Source organism: Bos indicus, chromosome 4 (genome assembly GCF_029378745.1).
Source record: "Bos indicus isolate NIAB-ARS_2022 breed Sahiwal x Tharparkar chromosome 4, NIAB-ARS_B.indTharparkar_mat_pri_1.0, whole genome shotgun sequence".
In the NCBI taxonomy this organism is placed as follows: Eukaryota; Metazoa; Chordata; class Mammalia; order Artiodactyla; family Bovidae; genus Bos; species Bos indicus.
The window spans coordinates 85012403-85032084 of NC_091763.1; the positions used below are offsets into that span (position 1 = coordinate 85012403).

The 19682-nt window shown below is 38.4% G+C and overlaps 2 protein-coding genes across 2 annotated transcripts in view; one reads left to right on the top strand and one right to left on the bottom strand.

The window, feature by feature from the left end:
• Nucleotides 1-1051: 1051 nt before the first annotated feature.
• Nucleotides 1052-5153, bottom strand: LOC139182588 (uncharacterized). The gene is made up of 4 exons (XM_070787131.1): nt 4978-5153; nt 4514-4689; nt 4050-4399; nt 1052-3707 (listed from the first exon to the last, which is right to left on the bottom strand). The coding sequence occupies exons 1-4, from the start codon at nt 5151-5153 to the stop codon at nt 3150-3152; spliced, it is 1260 nt and encodes a 419-aa protein (XP_070643232.1). The 3' UTR covers nt 1052-3149.
• The window catches only part of KCND2 (potassium voltage-gated channel subfamily D member 2), a 577596-nt gene continuing 561883 nt past the window's right edge, over nt 3970-19682 (top strand). Inside the window, exon 1 of the mRNA XM_019959459.2 lies at nt 3970-6283. Within this exon, the coding sequence (XP_019815018.2) occupies nt 5169-6283 (1115 nt within the window). The 5' untranslated portion in view covers nt 3970-5168. The remainder of the gene's footprint in view (nt 6284-19682) is intronic.

Consider the following 19682-nt stretch of genomic DNA (forward strand, 5'->3'; position numbering starts at 1 on the left):
AAAGAGCCTTGATGCTGGGAAAGGTTGAAGCCAGGAGGAGAAGGGGACGACAGAGGATGAGATGGTTGGGTGGCCTCACTGACTCAGTGGCCATGAGTTTGAGCAAACTCTAGGAGATGGTGAAGGACAGCGAAGCCTGGCGTGCTGCAGTCCATGGGGTCACAAAGAGCTGGACACAACTGAGTGACTAAACAACAACAGAGGATAATAGATTAGTGATTGACAAGAGATACCAAAGGGGGAGTGAAGGAGATGGTTATGGCTGTGGTTTTGTGGATCCTTGTAATGGAAATCTTCCGTATGTTTGTTGTGATGGTGTTCACATAAATTTACACCTGAGGTAAAATTAGAAAGAACTAAGTATACACACATAAAAATGAATGTATGTAAAGCTGATGAAATCCTTATAAAGTCCATGAATCCTATCAATGTCAACTTCCTGGTTGTGGAATTGTACTATAATATGCAAGAGGTCCGCAGAAGGCGATGGCACCCCACTCCAGTACTCTTGCCTGGAAAATCCCACGGATGGAGGAGCCTGGTAGGCTGCAGTCAATGGGGTCGCCAAGAGTCGGACACGACTGAGTGACTTCACTTTCACTTTTCACTTTCATGCATTGGAGAAGGAAATGGCAACCCACTCCAGTGTTCTTGCCTGGAGAATCCCAGGGATGGGGAGCCTGGTGGGCTGCCGTCTATGGGGTCGCACAGAGTCGGACACGACTGAAGTGACTTAACAGCAGCATGCAAGAGGTCACTTTGGGAAGAAACTATGTAATAGATATAAGGGAAACCTATCATTTCTTACAGCTGCATAAAAATCTATAATTATCTCAAAATAGTTTTACAAAATCAGTCAAGGAGCAGTATAGGAATAGAATGGTAATGAGGGTGGAATACACAAGGGTCACTGGATGAGTGTGCGTGTTTTTAGGAGGGAAGTACTGAAAAACAGGACATGAACTATGATGCCTGTCAGGTTTCTTTCTTGGACTTTACTCACCCAAGGAGAGAAAACAGGAGTAGCTGACTCAAGAAGAAAAGTGATGAATTCAATTTTGATTTCGCTGAGTTTATTTTCTGTCAGCCAAGCACAGTATGTAAAATGTAATACAAGGAGGAAAAACAGGAATTTCTGGAGAAGAGAAAAATATACAGTCTTTTGCTGGAATTTTTTATGTATACTCTTCACATAGCATTTCAACACATGAATGAATATTAAAATATCAGTAACCTGTATATCACAACAGGGGAATTTTTGAACTTAGATGCAAGAGTAAATATATAAAAGTATCTGTGGGGATCTCAAAAGATAGCTGAATAAAATGAATTGCATATCCATTATGCAATAAAATAAAAAGGAACTGAGTTACCCACTATATGCACCAAGTTCCCCATCGATGTTCAGAAGTATTATTCTGCTTAATCCTCATGATAGGCCTCAAAAGTTGTTTTGTTATCTATATTTTCTAAGCAGAGAAGTTAAGTCATTTGCCAAATGAAACAAAGCCAATGAGTTACTTCTCAGGCTAGAATTTGAATCTAGATGTGTTTGACTTCTAAGCCCATTAACTCTCCACTATCTTAAGAAGCTTGTAGAGAGTGAGGGAGAGCAGATCATAAAACCTTAAAAATTGCAGTTGTGTTTAGTTGCTCAATCGTGTACTTCTCTTTGCGATCCCATGACTGTAGCCCACCACGATCCTCTGTCCATGGGACTTCTCCAGGCAAGAAAACTGGAGAGGGTTGCCATGCCCTCCTGTGGATCTTCCCAACCCAGGGATTGAACCCAGGTCTCCCGCATTGCAGGAGGAAAATTGCAGACTCCATATAATGGCTTATTTAGGAGGTTCATTGGGTTAAACATACACATTTAGATTTGTAAGTTCAGTTTCCTACAGGGAAATTTTAAAGGTTCTATTTAGGTCACCTGCTTCATCTCTAAAGGATGGCATGCTAGTTTGGCATCAATTGGTTATTCATGATTACCCATTCTCTGGATGCAGCTGGCATGTCTGGCTTGGAAAGGAGTTAATTTTTGTCCTAAGCCCTAAGTAGTCCTAACAACAACAGCCCCTTCTTTTGATTATTTTCCCGTTAACAGGTCAGATGATTGTTGTTTTCAGGTGTGCAGGCTATATAAATTCCTTAACAATCATCTTTCAGCTCAACTAAGGCAAACAGAATAACAGCAGAGGTCTTTAGTTCTGTATTCGCAAATTTACATGCTATGTTAGCTCCGACTTCATTAACTACTAACTAGGGATACCCTAAGCCTCTACAGCAGTAAGCAAGATTGCAATCTTTGCATCTCTACAGAAAACCCTGTGCACTGTGAGGTTTGTTTTTCTTCTTCTCTGGTGATTTTCTATAGACTCTGTTGTTTAGTTCACAACTTTTCTTTGAGGTATTCTGTTTCAAAATTTCAAGATTGAGACATCATGCCTAAGATCTCCAGGGCTTGAAAGTTGATTCAATTTAAGACTATACATCACAGTCCAATCTACTTATTTCACAAATCAAGAACAGTCAAACCAAATCTCGAAAAGGTAATTTTCAGGCAGAAATTGGGCGTCTCTCCTTAATCAACATGTATGAAGCCTCACTGTTTCCAAACACTTTTATTATTGTTATTCCTCAGTTAATCTAGCTTTAATTTTGAAAGGCATTTCAACGGAAACTCTCCACATTCCATCCCATATCCATCAAAATTCAGGGCAGACGTGAGTAGTGTATCTCCTAGAAATACTAAAAAGGTGGGTGGTGGGTGGATTTGAGGATATCAGCGTGATCTGATGCGCTGTTGGGTCAGTTCATTTTGATTCTTCACCTTTCTAAAGCGTCCAAACCTGAGGTGTGGGTTTAACTTCTCGCCATTCCCGCCACCTAGTGGTTGTACATGTTATATGTTTGGTTTTAAGGAAGATGCCTAAATGACTGGGGGGCGGGGTACACGAAAAACACAACGCTTGGCCGCGACAATTTCCTAGTCTTTCACATCACCTACCCCTCACAGGGACAGCTTTAACTACTTTAACCATTTCAGATCTGTACTCAGAGAGGCGCAGAGAGAATGAAGGGGACGCAGACTCGCGGAGACGCATGTCCTTTGACGCTGACATTTAGAAAAGGGTTCTAAATCCTTCCTGTCATTTGCAAAGGACGGGAAAAGGAGTTGTGGCGAGACCTGGACCGAGGTGACTGTCTGACTTTTCAGCAAGTTGGACAGATGACATATTAACTCCTGCAACGTTAACGTCTGGTGTGAACAAATAAAGAGGGGAAAAGCACTTAAAAATTCCGCCGCGGGGCTTTGCAGGTCTTGCTACCCAGTAGCCCTCAGAAGACAGCCAATTCCTGCGCGTTCCGCTCTGCTCACTCTCCTTCCCAGCTTCTCTCTCTCTCTCTCTCTCTCTTTTTTTTTTTCCCACGCTCGCTCGCCTTGAACCGGGACCCAGGCAGGCAGAAGCAAGGCGTCGGTCCCCTTGCTCCTCTCCTCCACCAAACCACCGCAGCCGAGCGCGTGAAGCTTCCCTTTGTTCAACGAGGCTCCGCTCTCCTCCCCAGCAGATCCACCTGGACGCTCTCCCTCGGTGACATTTTTGCGCCGGGGCTGGTGGGTGGCTGGGGTGGAGCGAGAGGAGCCCGAGGGGGCGGGGGCGGAGAAAGGTCAAGCCGAGGGAAAGGCAGGAGACGCCTTTCATAACCTGCGTGGCGGGGAGGGCGCGCGGTTATTTATTTATTTTCTCCTTATTTATTGATCGCACGAGCAGAGCGGCGCGGGGAGCCCAGAGGAGATGCCGGACCACCCACTGGCGGGGAAGCAGCGAGCCGCCCTCCCGCGCCCCCGCGCTACCGAGCGCCCCTTGCCTCCGCGCTCCGGCGTTTGCCCGCGCCGGCCGCGGCTCCGCCGCGCCGCCGCCACCCGCCCGGCCGCCCCGCAGCCCAGCCGCCCCGCCGCCCCGCGCCGCGCCGCTCCGGCCCCGGCCACCGCCGCGGCGCAGTAAGTTGGCAGCAGCGAGTCCCCTCCGTTCTCGCCTCCCCCGCACCTTTTGAACTTGTTGCTGCTGCTCGGCTCGCCTGCGCCTGGCTTTTGGAAGGTGAAAAGGAGGAGGGAGGCACGGAGGGATGGGGGAAGGGGAAGAAGAGCTCGCTTGAGCTTTATTTATGCTCCCATCGGCGCGTCGGCTTAGGCTGTTCGCGAGCTGCTTTCTCGGGAGCCCTTTCCGGGTGCACGACGAGGAGAAAGTCTCTATGCAACTCAGCCCTGGCGCGCACTTTACCAGGTATGTACCGCGGGAGAAGCGCGTTCCGCGCGGAAGCAGATGCTGCTGCCGCGGCAGCGGCGGCGCCTGCCAGCTCCCGGGCGCTGTAACTGTCACACTGTACCTGAGCTGAACTTGAAAAGAGAGTAAAGGGGAGATTGGGCGAGCGCTTTCGGCAGAACCCGGGGGGTGCTCGTAGACGCGGGGAAGGAGGATCTATACTAACGGCCCCCCGCAGTCCGGCCCACCGCCCAGCACCTCGTCTCTGCAAATATACGGCCCGAGGAGTCGAGGCGGCCACCGGACTCCCCAGGAGACGTGGGGCAGCGGCTGGGACCGCATCTTGGAGGCTACTACAACAGGTCGCCTTTTTGAGACTCCTTTGGCGGGAAGGGCCACTTGGAAAAGGGAAGGTTTGAAAGAGCTGAAAGGGAGAGTGGAAGGGTTCCCTGATTCTTCAACAGAATACCACTCAGTGACTGTCCTTGTCTCTATTCTACACAACACATACTGACCCCACGTTATCCAGACTGTGTCGGGGAAGAAATCAGAGACACCTGTTTGAAATCAACTGCAGCATCTAAAGTCACCTGTGTACTTATTTGTGCCAAGGCTGGCCCAGTCCAACTGCTGGAAAGGTTTGGTTAGGTTCTGTTGGGCGTGATTATTAGGACATTGTATTTCCCCCTTCCTGTTACTCCAAAAATATTACCTGTCTTTGAGGGAACTTGCCCTTTTGCGAACTGTGACTTCCATCAGGAGCCCTCCCTTGAATAAGGCTGATACGTCTGGACCACGTGTCTCAGTAGTGTTTTCTTTGACGGGCAGAAGTGGGTGATTGTGGCTACACTGAGGGAACCACTGTAGACTTGATTGCCCTTCCGGCATCTGCTTGAAGGAACCATGGCGGCAGGAGTAGCAGCGTGGCTGCCCTTTGCAAGGGCAGCTGCCATCGGGTGGATGCCTGTGGCCTCGGGGCCCATGCCAGCTCCCCCGAGGCAGGAGAGGAAAAGGACTCAAGATGCTCTCATTGTGCTAAACGTGAGTGGCACTCGTTTCCAGACATGGCAGGACACCCTGGAACGCTACCCAGATACTCTGCTGGGTAGTTCAGAGAGGGACTTTTTCTACCATCCGGAGACTCAGCAGTATTTTTTTGACCGTGACCCAGACATCTTTCGCCACATCCTGAATTTCTACCGCACTGGAAAGCTCCACTATCCTCGCCATGAGTGCATCTCCGCTTATGATGAAGAATTGGCCTTCTTTGGCCTCATCCCAGAAATTATTGGTGACTGCTGTTACGAGGAGTACAAGGATCGCCGGCGAGAGAACGCCGAGCGTCTCCAGGACGATGCTGACACGGACAACACCGGCGAGAGTGCGCTGCCCACCATGACCGCTCGGCAGAGGGTCTGGCGGGCCTTTGAGAACCCCCACACCAGCACCATGGCCCTGGTGTTCTACTATGTTACCGGGTTCTTCATTGCCGTCTCAGTCATCGCTAATGTAGTAGAAACAGTGCCATGTGGGTCCAGCCCGGGTCACATTAAAGAACTGCCCTGTGGTGAGCGGTACGCCGTGGCCTTCTTTTGCTTGGATACAGCCTGTGTCATGATCTTCACAGTGGAGTACTTGCTTCGCCTGGCGGCAGCTCCTAGCCGTTACCGCTTTGTGCGAAGCGTCATGAGTATCATCGACGTGGTGGCCATCCTACCATATTACATTGGGCTGGTGATGACAGACAATGAGGATGTCAGTGGAGCCTTTGTCACACTCCGCGTCTTCCGGGTCTTCCGCATCTTTAAGTTTTCCCGCCACTCTCAAGGCCTGCGCATTCTGGGGTACACGCTGAAAAGTTGTGCTTCAGAGTTGGGCTTCTTGCTCTTCTCGCTCACCATGGCTATCATCATCTTCGCTACAGTTATGTTCTACGCTGAGAAGGGGTCTTCGGCCAGCAAGTTCACCAGCATCCCTGCTGCTTTCTGGTACACCATCGTCACCATGACAACGCTAGGGTAGGTGCCATCAAGGGAAATGGGATGGAGGTTAAATATGTGATTGTTGTGCAGATACTAAGTTTATATACTTATTCAGAGCAAATAATCTTTCTCTTTCTTAAATGGCTTTAGGAAAATATTCTTTAAATGTTTTTGAAGAACTCTTTTGATCTATGAAATGAGTATGATACAGTGATTGAAGTATTTAGGGAGTTGCTGGCCAGTGTTGAATATTAATGCTTGAAAGTGATAAATACATAAAGTTTAAAATTCCTGAACATAAAGATCATTGATATTATATGTATGAACACATAAAATTACAGTGAAAAACACAAAATTTGTGTCCAAGTAAAGGTATGAAAATACAAACTATGTATTGAAATGCCTAGAAAGTGCTTCGGTGCATTGAAATGAAAAGTTTGCATGTATATTTGAAGTATTATTTTCATATGAATACTTTGGCATACACTTTCCCACTAAGAAATATAATTCTCATTTTACAGCATTTTAAAACATAGATTATAGATATTATCAAAGGATTTTGTGATACATATGCACATATCCATCATATGCATTTTCATCATGGCTGATAACTTATGCAGTGTTTTAGAATATCAGAACTGAAACTGATCAACTCAACAAAATGCAGTGGAATGATATTTGCAACATATTTTAAGATTTTAAGTTCATAGTTTCAAATAAAGAAGCAAATGACTTATCCACACATTTGTAAAGAAACTGCAGATCCCATCAGGCAATGGGCCCATGTCCACACAGAGGGCAAAGCAGTAGCTGATAGATTGATGGTCACCAAGGTCTGGTTGTATAAGGGAATTTAGCGTCCTGATTTCCTTCTAGAATTCTTTTCTTCATTATTTTATTTGGCATTAATAGTGCTTTGCAACCAAAGGGACATATTCTGAGTTAATATTGTTCTTAATAAATAAATTTATAATAATAAATAATTAATAAATAAATAAATAAATAATAAATAATAAATAAATAAATCTTAAATAAAATTTAAGCTAGAATTAAGATTTTTAGATGATTGAAGAAAGATACGACATTATTACTCGTGTTAATTAAACTGCAGAACAATAGCAGCATTTATATGTTAGAGAGTATGGTAAAATAAAATGATAAGATCCTTTAACTTTTATGAGTTCTTAGATAAGCCAGGCTGTGATGTTAGTGCCATTTTTTCTTCAGCTCTATGCTGCTTTTCTTGCATAATTAATCAGTTCAATAAGGATTTGGTAATGGCTGTAAGAAAAGAAGTTATTCCCAAGGCTGCTTTTTAAATTTTGTGTTTCAGCCTAATTTAATTGCCTTCTTTAAATGACAGTGTGGTTAAAGTCAACTTGATTTTATTAGACATATTGTATTGAACAGAATTTCTCATGTTGTTCTATAGCTAATGGAATATTTTAGATGTGATGAATTTCTGGCTAAGTTAAGAAATTATGGTAAAGTAAAATATAGTGACTTATGGTTTTGATTTAGTCTCACATATTTTTGAAGACCTACTGGTGGATTTGTAAAAATGAATCAGTGAAAATTCTATATCCAATCGTTTATATTTTCCTTTTATCTTGTTGGTAATTTTGGGACACATTTTGAAGAAGATGCAGAATACCTTAGCACTGTAGGTGCTTAGTTCTAACCCAGAGGTTTATTGTGTTTATGTCATTTGAAGTCTGTATTAAGGGCAGTTGGATAGTGTAAATTACTGGAAGAACTTCAGATGAGAAGTACACATGAGTAAAAAGAGGACTCTATGTTAAGAGGAAATGAAAGAAGTATTAAAAGGAAATATATTTTAAAAAATTAGGTGTCTCTGGCAGTGTTTTTCATGAAGTATCAGTAAATCATTTTAATACTAAATGCCCTCTACCTGTTTGAATATAGGCATTATTACAATGAATGTTGATGAGGTGCTAATTTCATCTGGCTGGAAAGTTTCAGTCCAGATATGAAAAGTTAGTATTATTTTAAAGCTTCTTTCCTGAAATGACTTTCAAATTTTTATTTTATTTTGAAATTTATTTTTGTTTTCAGGAAAAGATAAGGAAATGTTAAGCATTAATGACAATTTTTGTTATATAAATAAAGTGCTCATAAACCTCTAATTTTGAAATGATTTGAGAAACTAAATCAATGTGCCTGAGTAAAATCTATGAAATTGTTTCAGTTTACAGGTTCTTTATGTTACTACATAAGAAAAGTTAAATAAACACACTTTCTCAGAACTTGGAAGCAAAAGGGGAGTCACTTTTTAGATTTAAGTTCCACTCTAGTTGAAAATTTTAATTTTCAGGAAATTAAGGTATTAATGATCCTGATGAAATATAGCACTCTAATTTTTAAGATGTAGAAATGTTGATGCAATGAAGATACAATCCATTTATTGGACAACATATATGAACATTTAACAAAGCATATGCTTTATAATATAGCAAAGTTTCCTCAAAAAATGTCTTCTGTTTCTCATCAAAATAGATTTATAATGTATTGTACTTTCCTGAAGAAATAGATTTAAAAAAAAACCCTGCCTTTTTGGTGTCTTAACTTTGGTTGCATTGTGACTCAACAGCTTTATTTAAGAGTAGAAAATATTCAACAAAGCCATTACTTGAATTTATTTTTTACGCTGTAGTCTTGTGTGATGAAGTGTAAGATTCAAACTTTTTGGAAAATATGCAGTAGTTGAAGATAAAATCAATCTGTGTCTGATAGATGACCAGGAATTTCCCATTACAGTGTATGAGCTCTTTTACGTGGCTATTATTTTTAATGGAGCTAATGTTCATCAATTAATGATAATAGAAGTGAAAATGGAATCTTAGACAGTGGTTTTCAAAAGTTTAGTTCATGCAAACATTATCTACATAAGAAGAAAGAGCCAAGAATTTGTAATTTGGGACTGGCAAAATTATCTGTTACCCTCTCAGGTCATTTTAGGCAATATTCAGGTGGTTTTTTGGTCTGAAGAAATGAGTGGGGTTTACTATTGTGTATTCAGCTAATCATTTTAATCCTGAAATAGCAAATATCTGATTATTCTATATTTTATCCATGCTCATTATATAAGTAGTTAATTAATTTGCCAGTAAAATCAATACTTTATAATTTTAAGCCTACCTACTTCCTATTAATTAAGTTCAAAATATCAAAAGCACAGTTTTCAAAATGAATGAAAGAATGTCAGAAAAGTTGTGTGTGTGTGTGTGTTTTTTTTTTTTTTTTTTTTAACAATGTTTAAATCTAATGGCCCTATATGTCTCTTCCTCCATTCCATGGAGGAATTCCATGCTCTTTCTGAGCATACTTGTTGACCTACATGGGGCCCTGATGACCTCTTAACTCTCCTGCCTCCCTCTTTTTCTATAATGTAATCTCTAGTTCCTACCCTAAACTGCTTTGGGCAAGTAAGAACCTGGAACTCCTCTCTTGTCTTAATGACCTCTGGACTGTAACATACCATTGTCGTTTCTCAGCGGGAACCAGGGATGAACGTCTCCTGCTTTGGTAGGTAGATTCTTTACCACTGCGCCACCTGAAAAACCACACGCATGAATATTGCTAAGTGAAGGTTACTGCTCAGTCACGTCTGACTATTTGCAACCCCGTGGACTGTGCCGGGCTCCTTTGTCCATGGGATTCTGCAGGCAAGAATACTGGAGTGGGTTGCCATTTCTTTCTCTAGGGGATTTTCCCAAACCAGGGCTTGAACCCAGGTCTCCTGCCTTGCAGGCAGATTCTTTGCCATCTGAGCCACCAGGAGAGCTCATAATGTGTTAATCAAATATGTCTTTACAAGGTGCAGGGGAGGGTACCAAAATTTATATCTTTTGGTGAAGAGCTGTGCTGTGAGTAACATCCATTTTTACTTTGGCATACTACAACACATTTTTACAAAGTTCTTTATAGATTATGTTACTTGAGAATTGAAAATGAATTTATAAAGAAATGTAGAAAATGTGATATATATTCCTCTTTTAGCATTATGGGCAACCAAATCTTAAGTGTATACATTTTGTTCTAGTCACCATCTGAATTAGAGGTAATATTTGACATGAGGTATATATTTTTAAAAAGTGTGTATTTACCCATCTTTCTGCATTATTTTCTAAGAGCATTTTTTTGGTTGTTAGACAAAGATATGTCAGGAAGAGATGATATATGTATTCTGGGTGCAGCATCCTAGAAAAGGGATCATTTTCTAATTTTCAGTGGGTCTGATATGATATTCTTTTTTCTTTTCAGGATTTCTTTTTAAAGTACAGATAGACTTGATCTTATACATATTTTATTTGTTTAGTCACTTCATTTAATTCTGATGTCATGCAGTTTGTTTTTGTGTAAACTTTCCTCCTAATTTTACTCATCTTTGAAGATGAATTAATGAAGTTCAAATTTCTTATTCCCTAGTTTCTGAATTATTGGTGGAAGGAAATTTAGATGTTATCTATTTAAAATTCATCATTTTACACATACAAGATTTTTTTTTGGCCTGCTCATAATTACACAGTTAATATTAGTGGTACTTTCTGAAATTTCATTTGTTACTCTTTTTATTCTCTCAAGACCTTAAAACATTATCTGCTGCTAAGTCGCTTCATTCGTGTCCGACTCTGTGCGACCCCACAGACAGCAGCCCACCAGGCTCCCCCGTCCCTGGGATTCTCCAGGCAAGAACACTGGAGTGGGTTGCCAAACATTATCTAGGAATGTGCAATAATTATTATCTGGGGATTACTGCTGATGCTCAGAGATAAGAAAGGAATAAATTTTTTCTTTCCTGCATTATTTTAATGCATTTCTCTCCTAGTGCTACTCTCTATGACTCACGTTTTCCACGTCTCTCAGTATCACTGCTAACTCTGCATTTATTCATACTACTACTGCTAAGTCACTTCAGTCGTGTCCGACTCTGTGCGACCCCACAGATGGCAGCCCACCAGGCTCCGCTGTCCCTGGGGTTCTCCAGGCAAGAACACTGGAGTGGGTTGCCATTTCCTTCTCCAATGCATGAAAGTGAAAAGTGAAAGTGAATTCACTCAGTCATGTCCGACTCTGTGCGACCCCATAGACAGCAGCCCACCAGGCTCCCCCATTCCTGGGATTCTCCAGGCAAGAACACTGGAGTGGGTTGCCATTTCCTTCTCCAGCATTCATTCATACAGTACTGGAATTCATCATGAGGGGCCCAGTTGACACAACACAAGCATGTATTCTCATCTGGTGAACTATTAAACCATTTGAGGAAAACCTACTTAATGGTGAAATTGTACCCGGCCTGATGGATAAGAAAGTAAATCAGTTATTTTGCCTGAGTTATCTAAAAAAGAGTTTGCCTGTGGATTGTTAAACACTGTACAGTTTAACTTCTCTTTCACTGAAAGAAGGGGAATGGTGAAAAGAACTTCCCTGAAAAGGAGGTATTGTTCTTCTGAGCTGTAAGAATAATTTTGCTCTTTTTTCCCCCTACTCTCCATATGTCTTATATTGTCTTCTGAGCATGAGTGTGTGTGTATATATATATGTATATGTATATATATGTGTGTATATATATATATATATATATATATATATATATATATATATACATGTAGGCATTGTTTTCCCACTAACTTCAGCTGCTACATTTGATGGTGTGGGGTATGGTCTGGTATTGAAGAGAAACTCAGGGTGAAATGCCATCTCTACATGTCTGTGTACATCTGCCTTTCTCCTTGTGTTAGTAGATTCCATTGGAATTTTTTGTCCTTTAGTTTTCTCCTTTGAGAGCCAGCTTTTACACTGATCTTCTCCTTGAAGTCTTCTCAGCCTCTCAAACTTACATCATCTGTAATTGCAATTACACTTGACAGTAGTAAGTGCTATTTTGGGGGATATAATTTATGGTTTTATACCTTGCTCACCTAACTACATTGAAAGGCTTTTGAGGTTTGGGTCTGTACCTTTTGGAGACTTGTTACCTGTTTACTCTGTTGATGATCATTCTGTGAGAGGATATGTGGACACCATGGAGAGCTCCTTAGTCATAACTCATACCATTGCAGCATTATCAAGAGTCCACTAATCTAATCTTATGCTTTGTTCCATGTTAAAAAAAAAAAAAAAAAAAAACTTGAAATTTGTTATTTGAACACTTTGTCTTTGGATGTACTACAATCCATCCTTTTAATTTTTCTCTTTTAACTAAGGAGGGCTGTAAGTCATTCTTCTCTGCAAAGTTAGAGTTAAAAGCTGTCAATGGCTATTTCCTTAATCAGTTTGGTATCTGGTGAAAGCTGGGTAAATTGCAGATGGCTCCGGGAAGCATATGGAAATATGTTATAATGTACGTGAATCTGTGCAGAGATGTACTGTCTTCTCTTTCAGGCTCAGTCTCTTTCTAAAGATGAGTAACTCAAGGGGCTCATGGGTCAGAAAGATACCTAGATGACAGATACTTAGTCACTAGAAACGTATTCTCTGTCTTGGTAAACACAAATTGGACTTTTTTCCTTTATTTAGGTTCACTTGTAACATGGAATTGTTTAAAAACAGAGAACTATTGTCTGTAAATGACATATGAGATAAATATATTCTCTATTCAGGAAGAAGTTCTCATTCTAAGTGATTAAAAGGTGGGTTTAAAGAATGTAAATATACGTGTAGATACTTATTCTGGTACGGTACAATCAATTTTGTGCTGAAAAGTTTGACAGATCTGTTATGTAAAGAAGATCCGAATCATAAAAGTGTGGGGAGAGGAGGGAATGAGTTATCAGAAGTTAATAATGAGAAAAACATAACAGAAAAGAGTAGGATGACAGTTGAAATAATGTCAAATAGAATGGGAAAGTTTTGTTCTAAAAGTAAAAGGTCTTGTTCCTTTTGTTCTTACGTGGGCCTCATTCTTCCATCTTTCTTACTTTCTTCACGTTTAAGAACACCAGGAACAGTACTTTTGGAAACTCAAAGTCTTACCAGTTATTTATGCTCTCAGGAGATAAAAATGTGACTCATAGGGTTCAATTACATTTAATAGATTTCTGCTGATCACTTGCTACCTGTCAGTGACCACAGCAGTAAGCATAATAGCCAACTTTCAGACCTTAGGATCTGTGTATTCTAGTAGGAGAAGCAGAAAGTGAATACAAATATATAATATAGTTCCAGGCAGTGGTGGGTGCTATAAAGAAAATAAGGATAGGAAGTATGCTATTGTGGATAGGGTATAGTAAAAGCCTTTCCAAGGGTGATGATGGCTTTTTGAAAGGATGAAGAGGGTCCTCTGAATATCTGGATGAAGAGTTTAGAAGAGAGAAAAGAAGTACCAAGACTGCAAGGCAGGAGGAATCTTGGTGTGTTCTCCCTAAGGCTGTAATTGAAGCAAAGCGAGGGAGGATCTTAGGAACAAATACTATCTGAAAGGTAGTTGGGATGACATGACGTAGGACATCATGGACCATAGTAAAGACTTTTTGGATTTCATTTGAGACATAATCAGGAGATATTGGGCTTCCCAGGTGGCGCTAGAGGTAAAGAACCCACCTGCCCATTCAGAAGACATGGTGATGCAAGTTCTATCTCTCGGTTAGAAAGATCTCCTAGAGAAGGACATGGCAACCCACTCCAGTACTCTTGCCTGGAGAATCCCCATGGACAGAGGATCCTGTGGGCTACAGTCCATAGGGTCGCGATGAGTTGGACACGACTGAAACGACTTATAACCCACGCATGAGGAGACATTAGAGAGTTGTGAGCAGGGTAGGAATGGGATATGGTTTCTGTATTAAAATAAGCCCAAGCCCTGAAACATTTAAAATCTTAAAATACTCATTTTAACATTAATTTATTTCCCATGTATAAATTCTCATTCTTTGCTAGATTCATTATACTTACCTTAACTTAAAATTTATATCCAATTATTCATGAGATTTTCCAGAAAAATGGAGTACTTTATGAGTGCATGATTAAATTCTTCCTAGCTGACAAAAATAAATCTAGTTCAAATGAAAAACTGAAATTCCACATTTTAGCTGAAAAGACAAAACTGGTTCTCAAAAGAAATGGAACAATCTGGGAAATGACTGAGGATAATTCTTTATTTTGAATATAGATTTGCAGACTTAGAGTTGTCAATGCTAATGTTAGTGTTTAAGAATATCACCTACACTTTGGATTCTATTTAAAGATTTTTCATTTTTTTTCAGTCTTGTATAGGTACCAACCTGAAATACATATATCATCTTCAGGTGTTTTGTTATTTTTGTGAGTTTGAAAGTAAAAATGGTTTACGTGTCTTGAAATCTGTGAAAATTGCCAGAGGATATGTATTTTTAACCCAAGTTAAATTGGAACCAGCTTGTAGCAAATGTATAATGAGAATTAACAGAGGCATTGCTTTGTTGAGAAACACTGTGTTACAGAGTAAAACATAATTATGAATGGATAATTGGAGAGAACTTGGGTTTGGAAGAACAAGAATTGGATTAACAGCATAAAGGTATCTATCTATCTATCTTTCCATCTATTTGTCTATCTCCCCAATAAGCAACTTGTGAAAATACTTCCTGTATCTAAGGGAATTCAGTGTGTCATCTCACTTGGACATGTTCTTTTCATTAAAACATCTGCCCTCCAAATAGTTCTACATCCTACCCAGAAGTTCTATCCAAGAGATTTGATTCCTGGTGGAACAAACTAGGACTCATGGGGGTATCACAAAGGAAAAAGTCCTGGTATTTACTTTTCTTTGCCTGTGGTGAAAGACAATCACACTCTCATTATTACTATCTTTGGTATATTTTTAATGGAGAACTGGTTTCCTTTCACTGTGCTACAGAAATTAAGCTTTCTAAAGCTGTATCAATATTAATGCATTTTGGAGAAAAATCCTTATGCATATTTTGGATAACACTTTGGGACTTATGAAAATGTTTCCAGTTCTTACCAAATGTGGTGCTTTGGAAATGAAAAATAAGCATATGTATTTGTATTCTTAAATTAGATGGACCTAGTCATTCCATTAGACATTTTGTTGGGTCAGAAAAGAATGTGCTTATGGATTCTCCCTAATGTCTGATTTTCTGCTTTAGTAAAAAGGTACTAAAATCATGGAATTTTGAGGTACAGGGCTCTTTAGAAATCATCTTGTAGATAATTCCTAATTTCCTTGAAGAAAATAGGAAAAATAGAACTAGTTAGTGGAAGAACATAAGCTAGATTTCTGGGGAATATTGAGGTCTAATGCTCTTTAGAGCGCAATACACTGGAAGTCTTCTTTCCTCCATATTTCTTTCTCTTTAAATGGAATATTGCAAACAAAATCAGGTAGTATATATGCAGACTTAAAAAGACCTTAGATAATTATGGCATTTCATTGTAATATAAATAAAATTTGTTACTTTCAGTGACTTCATATTATATATATGTATGTATATGTTATATGTATATTTCATAGTCCTCCATTAGATTATAAATTATTTATGTAATAATATATATGAAATATATATTTGTATCTATATATGAATGAAGGGACTATGAACTGGTAACACAGATAAACAAATTCATGTAATAAGTCTCATTTTTTCATTCTTATCTTGGTAATTTGCTAAATTACCAATTTGCTAATCTGTTAAATCTTGTTGAAACTAAAAAGAATTCATTATTGAAGTTTCAACTTTGAATTTAGACAGTTATCTAAAGAGATGATTTTGTTGTTTTAACATCAACAATTTTGGAAACAGGCTATGAAATCAGTGTTAAATAATTTGCTTGACTTGTTTTGGTCTAAAGAGCAGGAATTCAAAATTTGAAATATCAGATTCATTTACATTTTGCTCCAAAAATATTAAGGTATGTTTTATTCATTAAATGAAAATACATATTAAGATTCAAATTAAATAATACTTTAAAATGTTTTTCAGTTCAGCATTATATATCATATTTCGAGGTGATGTTCTCAAGCTTATTTAAATAGTACATTTCTATTCTGAAAATCATAATAAAAATTGTGGTTTTTTTCCCCTAGAATTATTAAGGGGACAACAACTCCTTTAATTTCATCAAATTTTTGACAATTAATATTCTAGAAATTTAGTTAGTAAGCAGATACTTGTAACACTTTACAGAAAATCTTCAAGATGAAGCTAAGTTGATAAATTATAACCAAGGAGCTTACATGTCAATAGAAGAAACATTCAATTGAAGAAAGCTAAATGTTTGATACAAATAGCTTAAAGAACTAGTCCAAGATGCAATGCTTTTATTCTGCTTTAGGTGCACAGAATTTAACTAGTTATTACCCTTTTGCATGACATACTTCTGTCATTCATCCATCATGGTCCTCCTTATTATTTTATTTAATAACTTTTATTCGTGTAATATGCACAGGTGAACATACCACCAAACAAAAGCTATTTCATTGGTATTTACCTGAATCTAATCATAAGCACCTCTTCTCTCCATTTTGTCCCATTGTCCTTCTGTGCTATAGGTAGTCATTATTTGAAATTATCATTCTGAAAGCTGTATGTTTAGTGGAGGTTTTATTGACTTTATAAAAGAATATCTTGCTATGTGCAGTCTTTTTGGTTCTTTCATGCAATATTTTGTTATTTAGGTTCATCCATGTTGTTGCCATGCATTATAATTCATTTTTGGCTGCTATAAAATATTTTATTCCATTGTGTGAATATACTACAATTTATTCAACCACTCTGGTAATGACATTCAGTTTGATTCTGAGTTTTTCAGAAGGGTGCTCATTTGCAAATTGTTGACATGTACAGTTATCTCTCCTGTGTATATAACTTGGAGTGAAATTGGTAGGTTACAGGTATGAATGTACAACTTTGAGGGATAAATCCAGATTTTCCAAAGTTGCTTCATTGATTGGTACTTCCACTAGCAAAGAGTAAACAAAAAATGTAAATAAGTAAAATTTCCAAAAAGACAATTTCTATGAGGCAGTGGGACCAAGTGAGGAGAGGAAGATACTGGCTAAAATGAAGACATTAAGGATTTTTTTCAATTGATACTTCTGCTTTTACCTTGATCTTTTTAAGATAAGCAATGATTATCATTGTAGCAATTATAACTTGCATTTTATTCAACTCCATGACTTGTGGTTGAATTCTTATTTTTTCAGCCTAAGAAGGTCTACACATTACATTCATATTTTCATAATGTAAAATATTAATTTCTATGTGTTTGAACTCAAGACCAACCATATCCAAGTCAATAATATGAAAAAATGAAACCTGAAAATACCTGACTAGGCTTTGGTTCACTCATCCTTGTGAAATTAAAAATGAGGATTGAAGTTGATATTCAATTGATTCTTCTGATGTTTCATAGTATTTTATAAAATGTTACATATGCTAAGAAAGTAGTCAAATCCTCTCTATTCACATTATCCAATTTATCAGAACTTTGCTGTAGTTAGAGAAAATATGCTAATTTCAAGGCTTCTCAGACATTCAGAAGGGGATACATCATTGTGAAATAGGATATAAGAATAAATGTCAAGAGGAAATTACTTCCATTTCAGGAAATTCTTAATTATGGAAATTAAGTGAATATTATTTCCAACCCTTCATAGATAACTTTGCAACTTCTTACATGTTTTAAATGAAAGACAATTGTTTTGAAAAACTTAATGAATTTACAGTGTATACATGTTGAATTTTTTTTTAATATAGCAATTATGCTTTAGGCTTTAAAAATTACATGAATTTGATATCAAATACCAGAAATACCAGAAGATATCACTGTAAATATGCTAATAATAAAAGAATGTAATTTAGAAAATTACTATAAACTTTTATTTATGAAAATAGGGTACTTTATTAAGGATTGACATAGTCCTAGAGTAAAGTGCCTATTGATTTCTCAAAGAATTTTATTATTTTTGTGTAAAGAGTCCAAATACCTTCAAAATCACCTAAATGAAAAGTAAGATTATTTTATTTCAAAACAGTTGAAAGGAGGTGATTTTTTAAATCAGGTAGCAAATTTTGGCACTATATACTGAAGCATTTTAAGCCAAACTTTGCATAAATTAATAAATCACTTTATAGACTATTCTTTTTTTAATTCTGTCTCCTTGTTATTTCCCACATTATTCAGTGCCCAGTTTCAGGATCTATATCCATTGTTTTAAATATTACTAAAAATATGTCTGAATGCAAAATGCTCATATACGTTTCAGAAACACAAACATATGCTATGCTATGCTAAGTCACTTCAGTCGTGTCCGACTCTGTGCGACCCCATAGATGGCAGCCCACCAGGCTCCCCTGTCCCTGGGATTCTCCAGGCAAGAACACTGGAGTGGGTTGCCATTTCCTTCTCCAATGCATGAAAGTGAAAAGTGAAAGTGAAGTCGCTCAGTCGTGTCCGACTCTTAGCGACCCCATGGATTGCAGCCTAAGAGGCTCCTCTGTCCATGGGATTTTCCAAGCAAGAGTACTGGAGTGGGGTGCCATTGCCTTCTCCAACACAAACATATATGTCAATACAAAATGTACAGATATGTATGTATTATACACATTTGCATATGTTGATGTACACATACCTTCTCCTTTTATTTTTCTGGAAGGACATAAAATGAACTATTGATAATAAAACTTTTAAGAAGTCTGGACATGTGGGATATAGAAAGAACCATTTTATATTTCATGGTGTAGCATTTTGTATTAAAAATTTTTTTTCATTAGCATATAGAATTTCTCTTAGAAGAGGGCTTTCTAATGATATTTAGGATCTTTTTTTTATAATTTTATTTTATTTAACTTTACAATATTGTATTGGTTTTGCCATATATCAAAATGAATCTGCCACAGGTATACATGTGTTCCCCATCCTGAACCCTCCTCCCTCCTCCCTTCCCATACCATCCCTCTGGGTCATCCCAGTGCACCAGCCCCAAGCATCCAGTATCGTGCATCGAACCTGGACTGGCAACTTGTTTCATATATGATATTATACATATTTCAATGCCATTCTCCCAAATCATCCCACTCTCTCCCTCCCCCACAGAATCCAAAAGACTGTTCTATACATCAGTGTCTCTTTTGCTGTCTCATATACAGGGTTATTGTTACCATTTTTCTAAGTTCCATATATATGAGTTAGTATACTGTACTGGTGTTTTTCTTTCTGGCTTACTTCACTCTGTATAATAGGCTCCAGTTTCATCCACCTCATTAGAACTGATTCAAATGTATTCTTTTTAATGGCTGAGTAATACTCCATTGTGTATATGTACCACCACTTTCTTATCCATTCATCTGCTGATGGACATATAGATTGCTTCCATATCCTGGCTATTATAAACAGTGCTGTGATGAACATTGGGGTACACGTGTTTTCATATGTTTCTATATAAAAACTTTACAAATTTTATTTAAAATTAAAT

What these genes read in the sequence shown, in the direction of transcription:
- LOC139182588 (XM_070787131.1), bottom strand. Translation starts at nt 5,153, where the DNA reads ATGCCGGAAGGGCAATCAAGTCTACAGTGGTTCCCTCAGTGTAGCCAC. An exon ending in GCAAGTTCCCTCAAAGACAG is followed by an intron (nt 4,690 to 4,977) that starts GTAATATTTTTG and finishes TCTCCCTTTCAG; the next exon opens with CTCTTTCAAACCTTCCCTTT. An exon ending in AGCAGCAACAAGTTCAAAAG is followed by an intron (nt 3,708 to 4,049) that starts GTGCGGGGGAGG and finishes CCCGCCACGCAG; the next exon opens with GTTATGAAAGGCGTCTCCTG.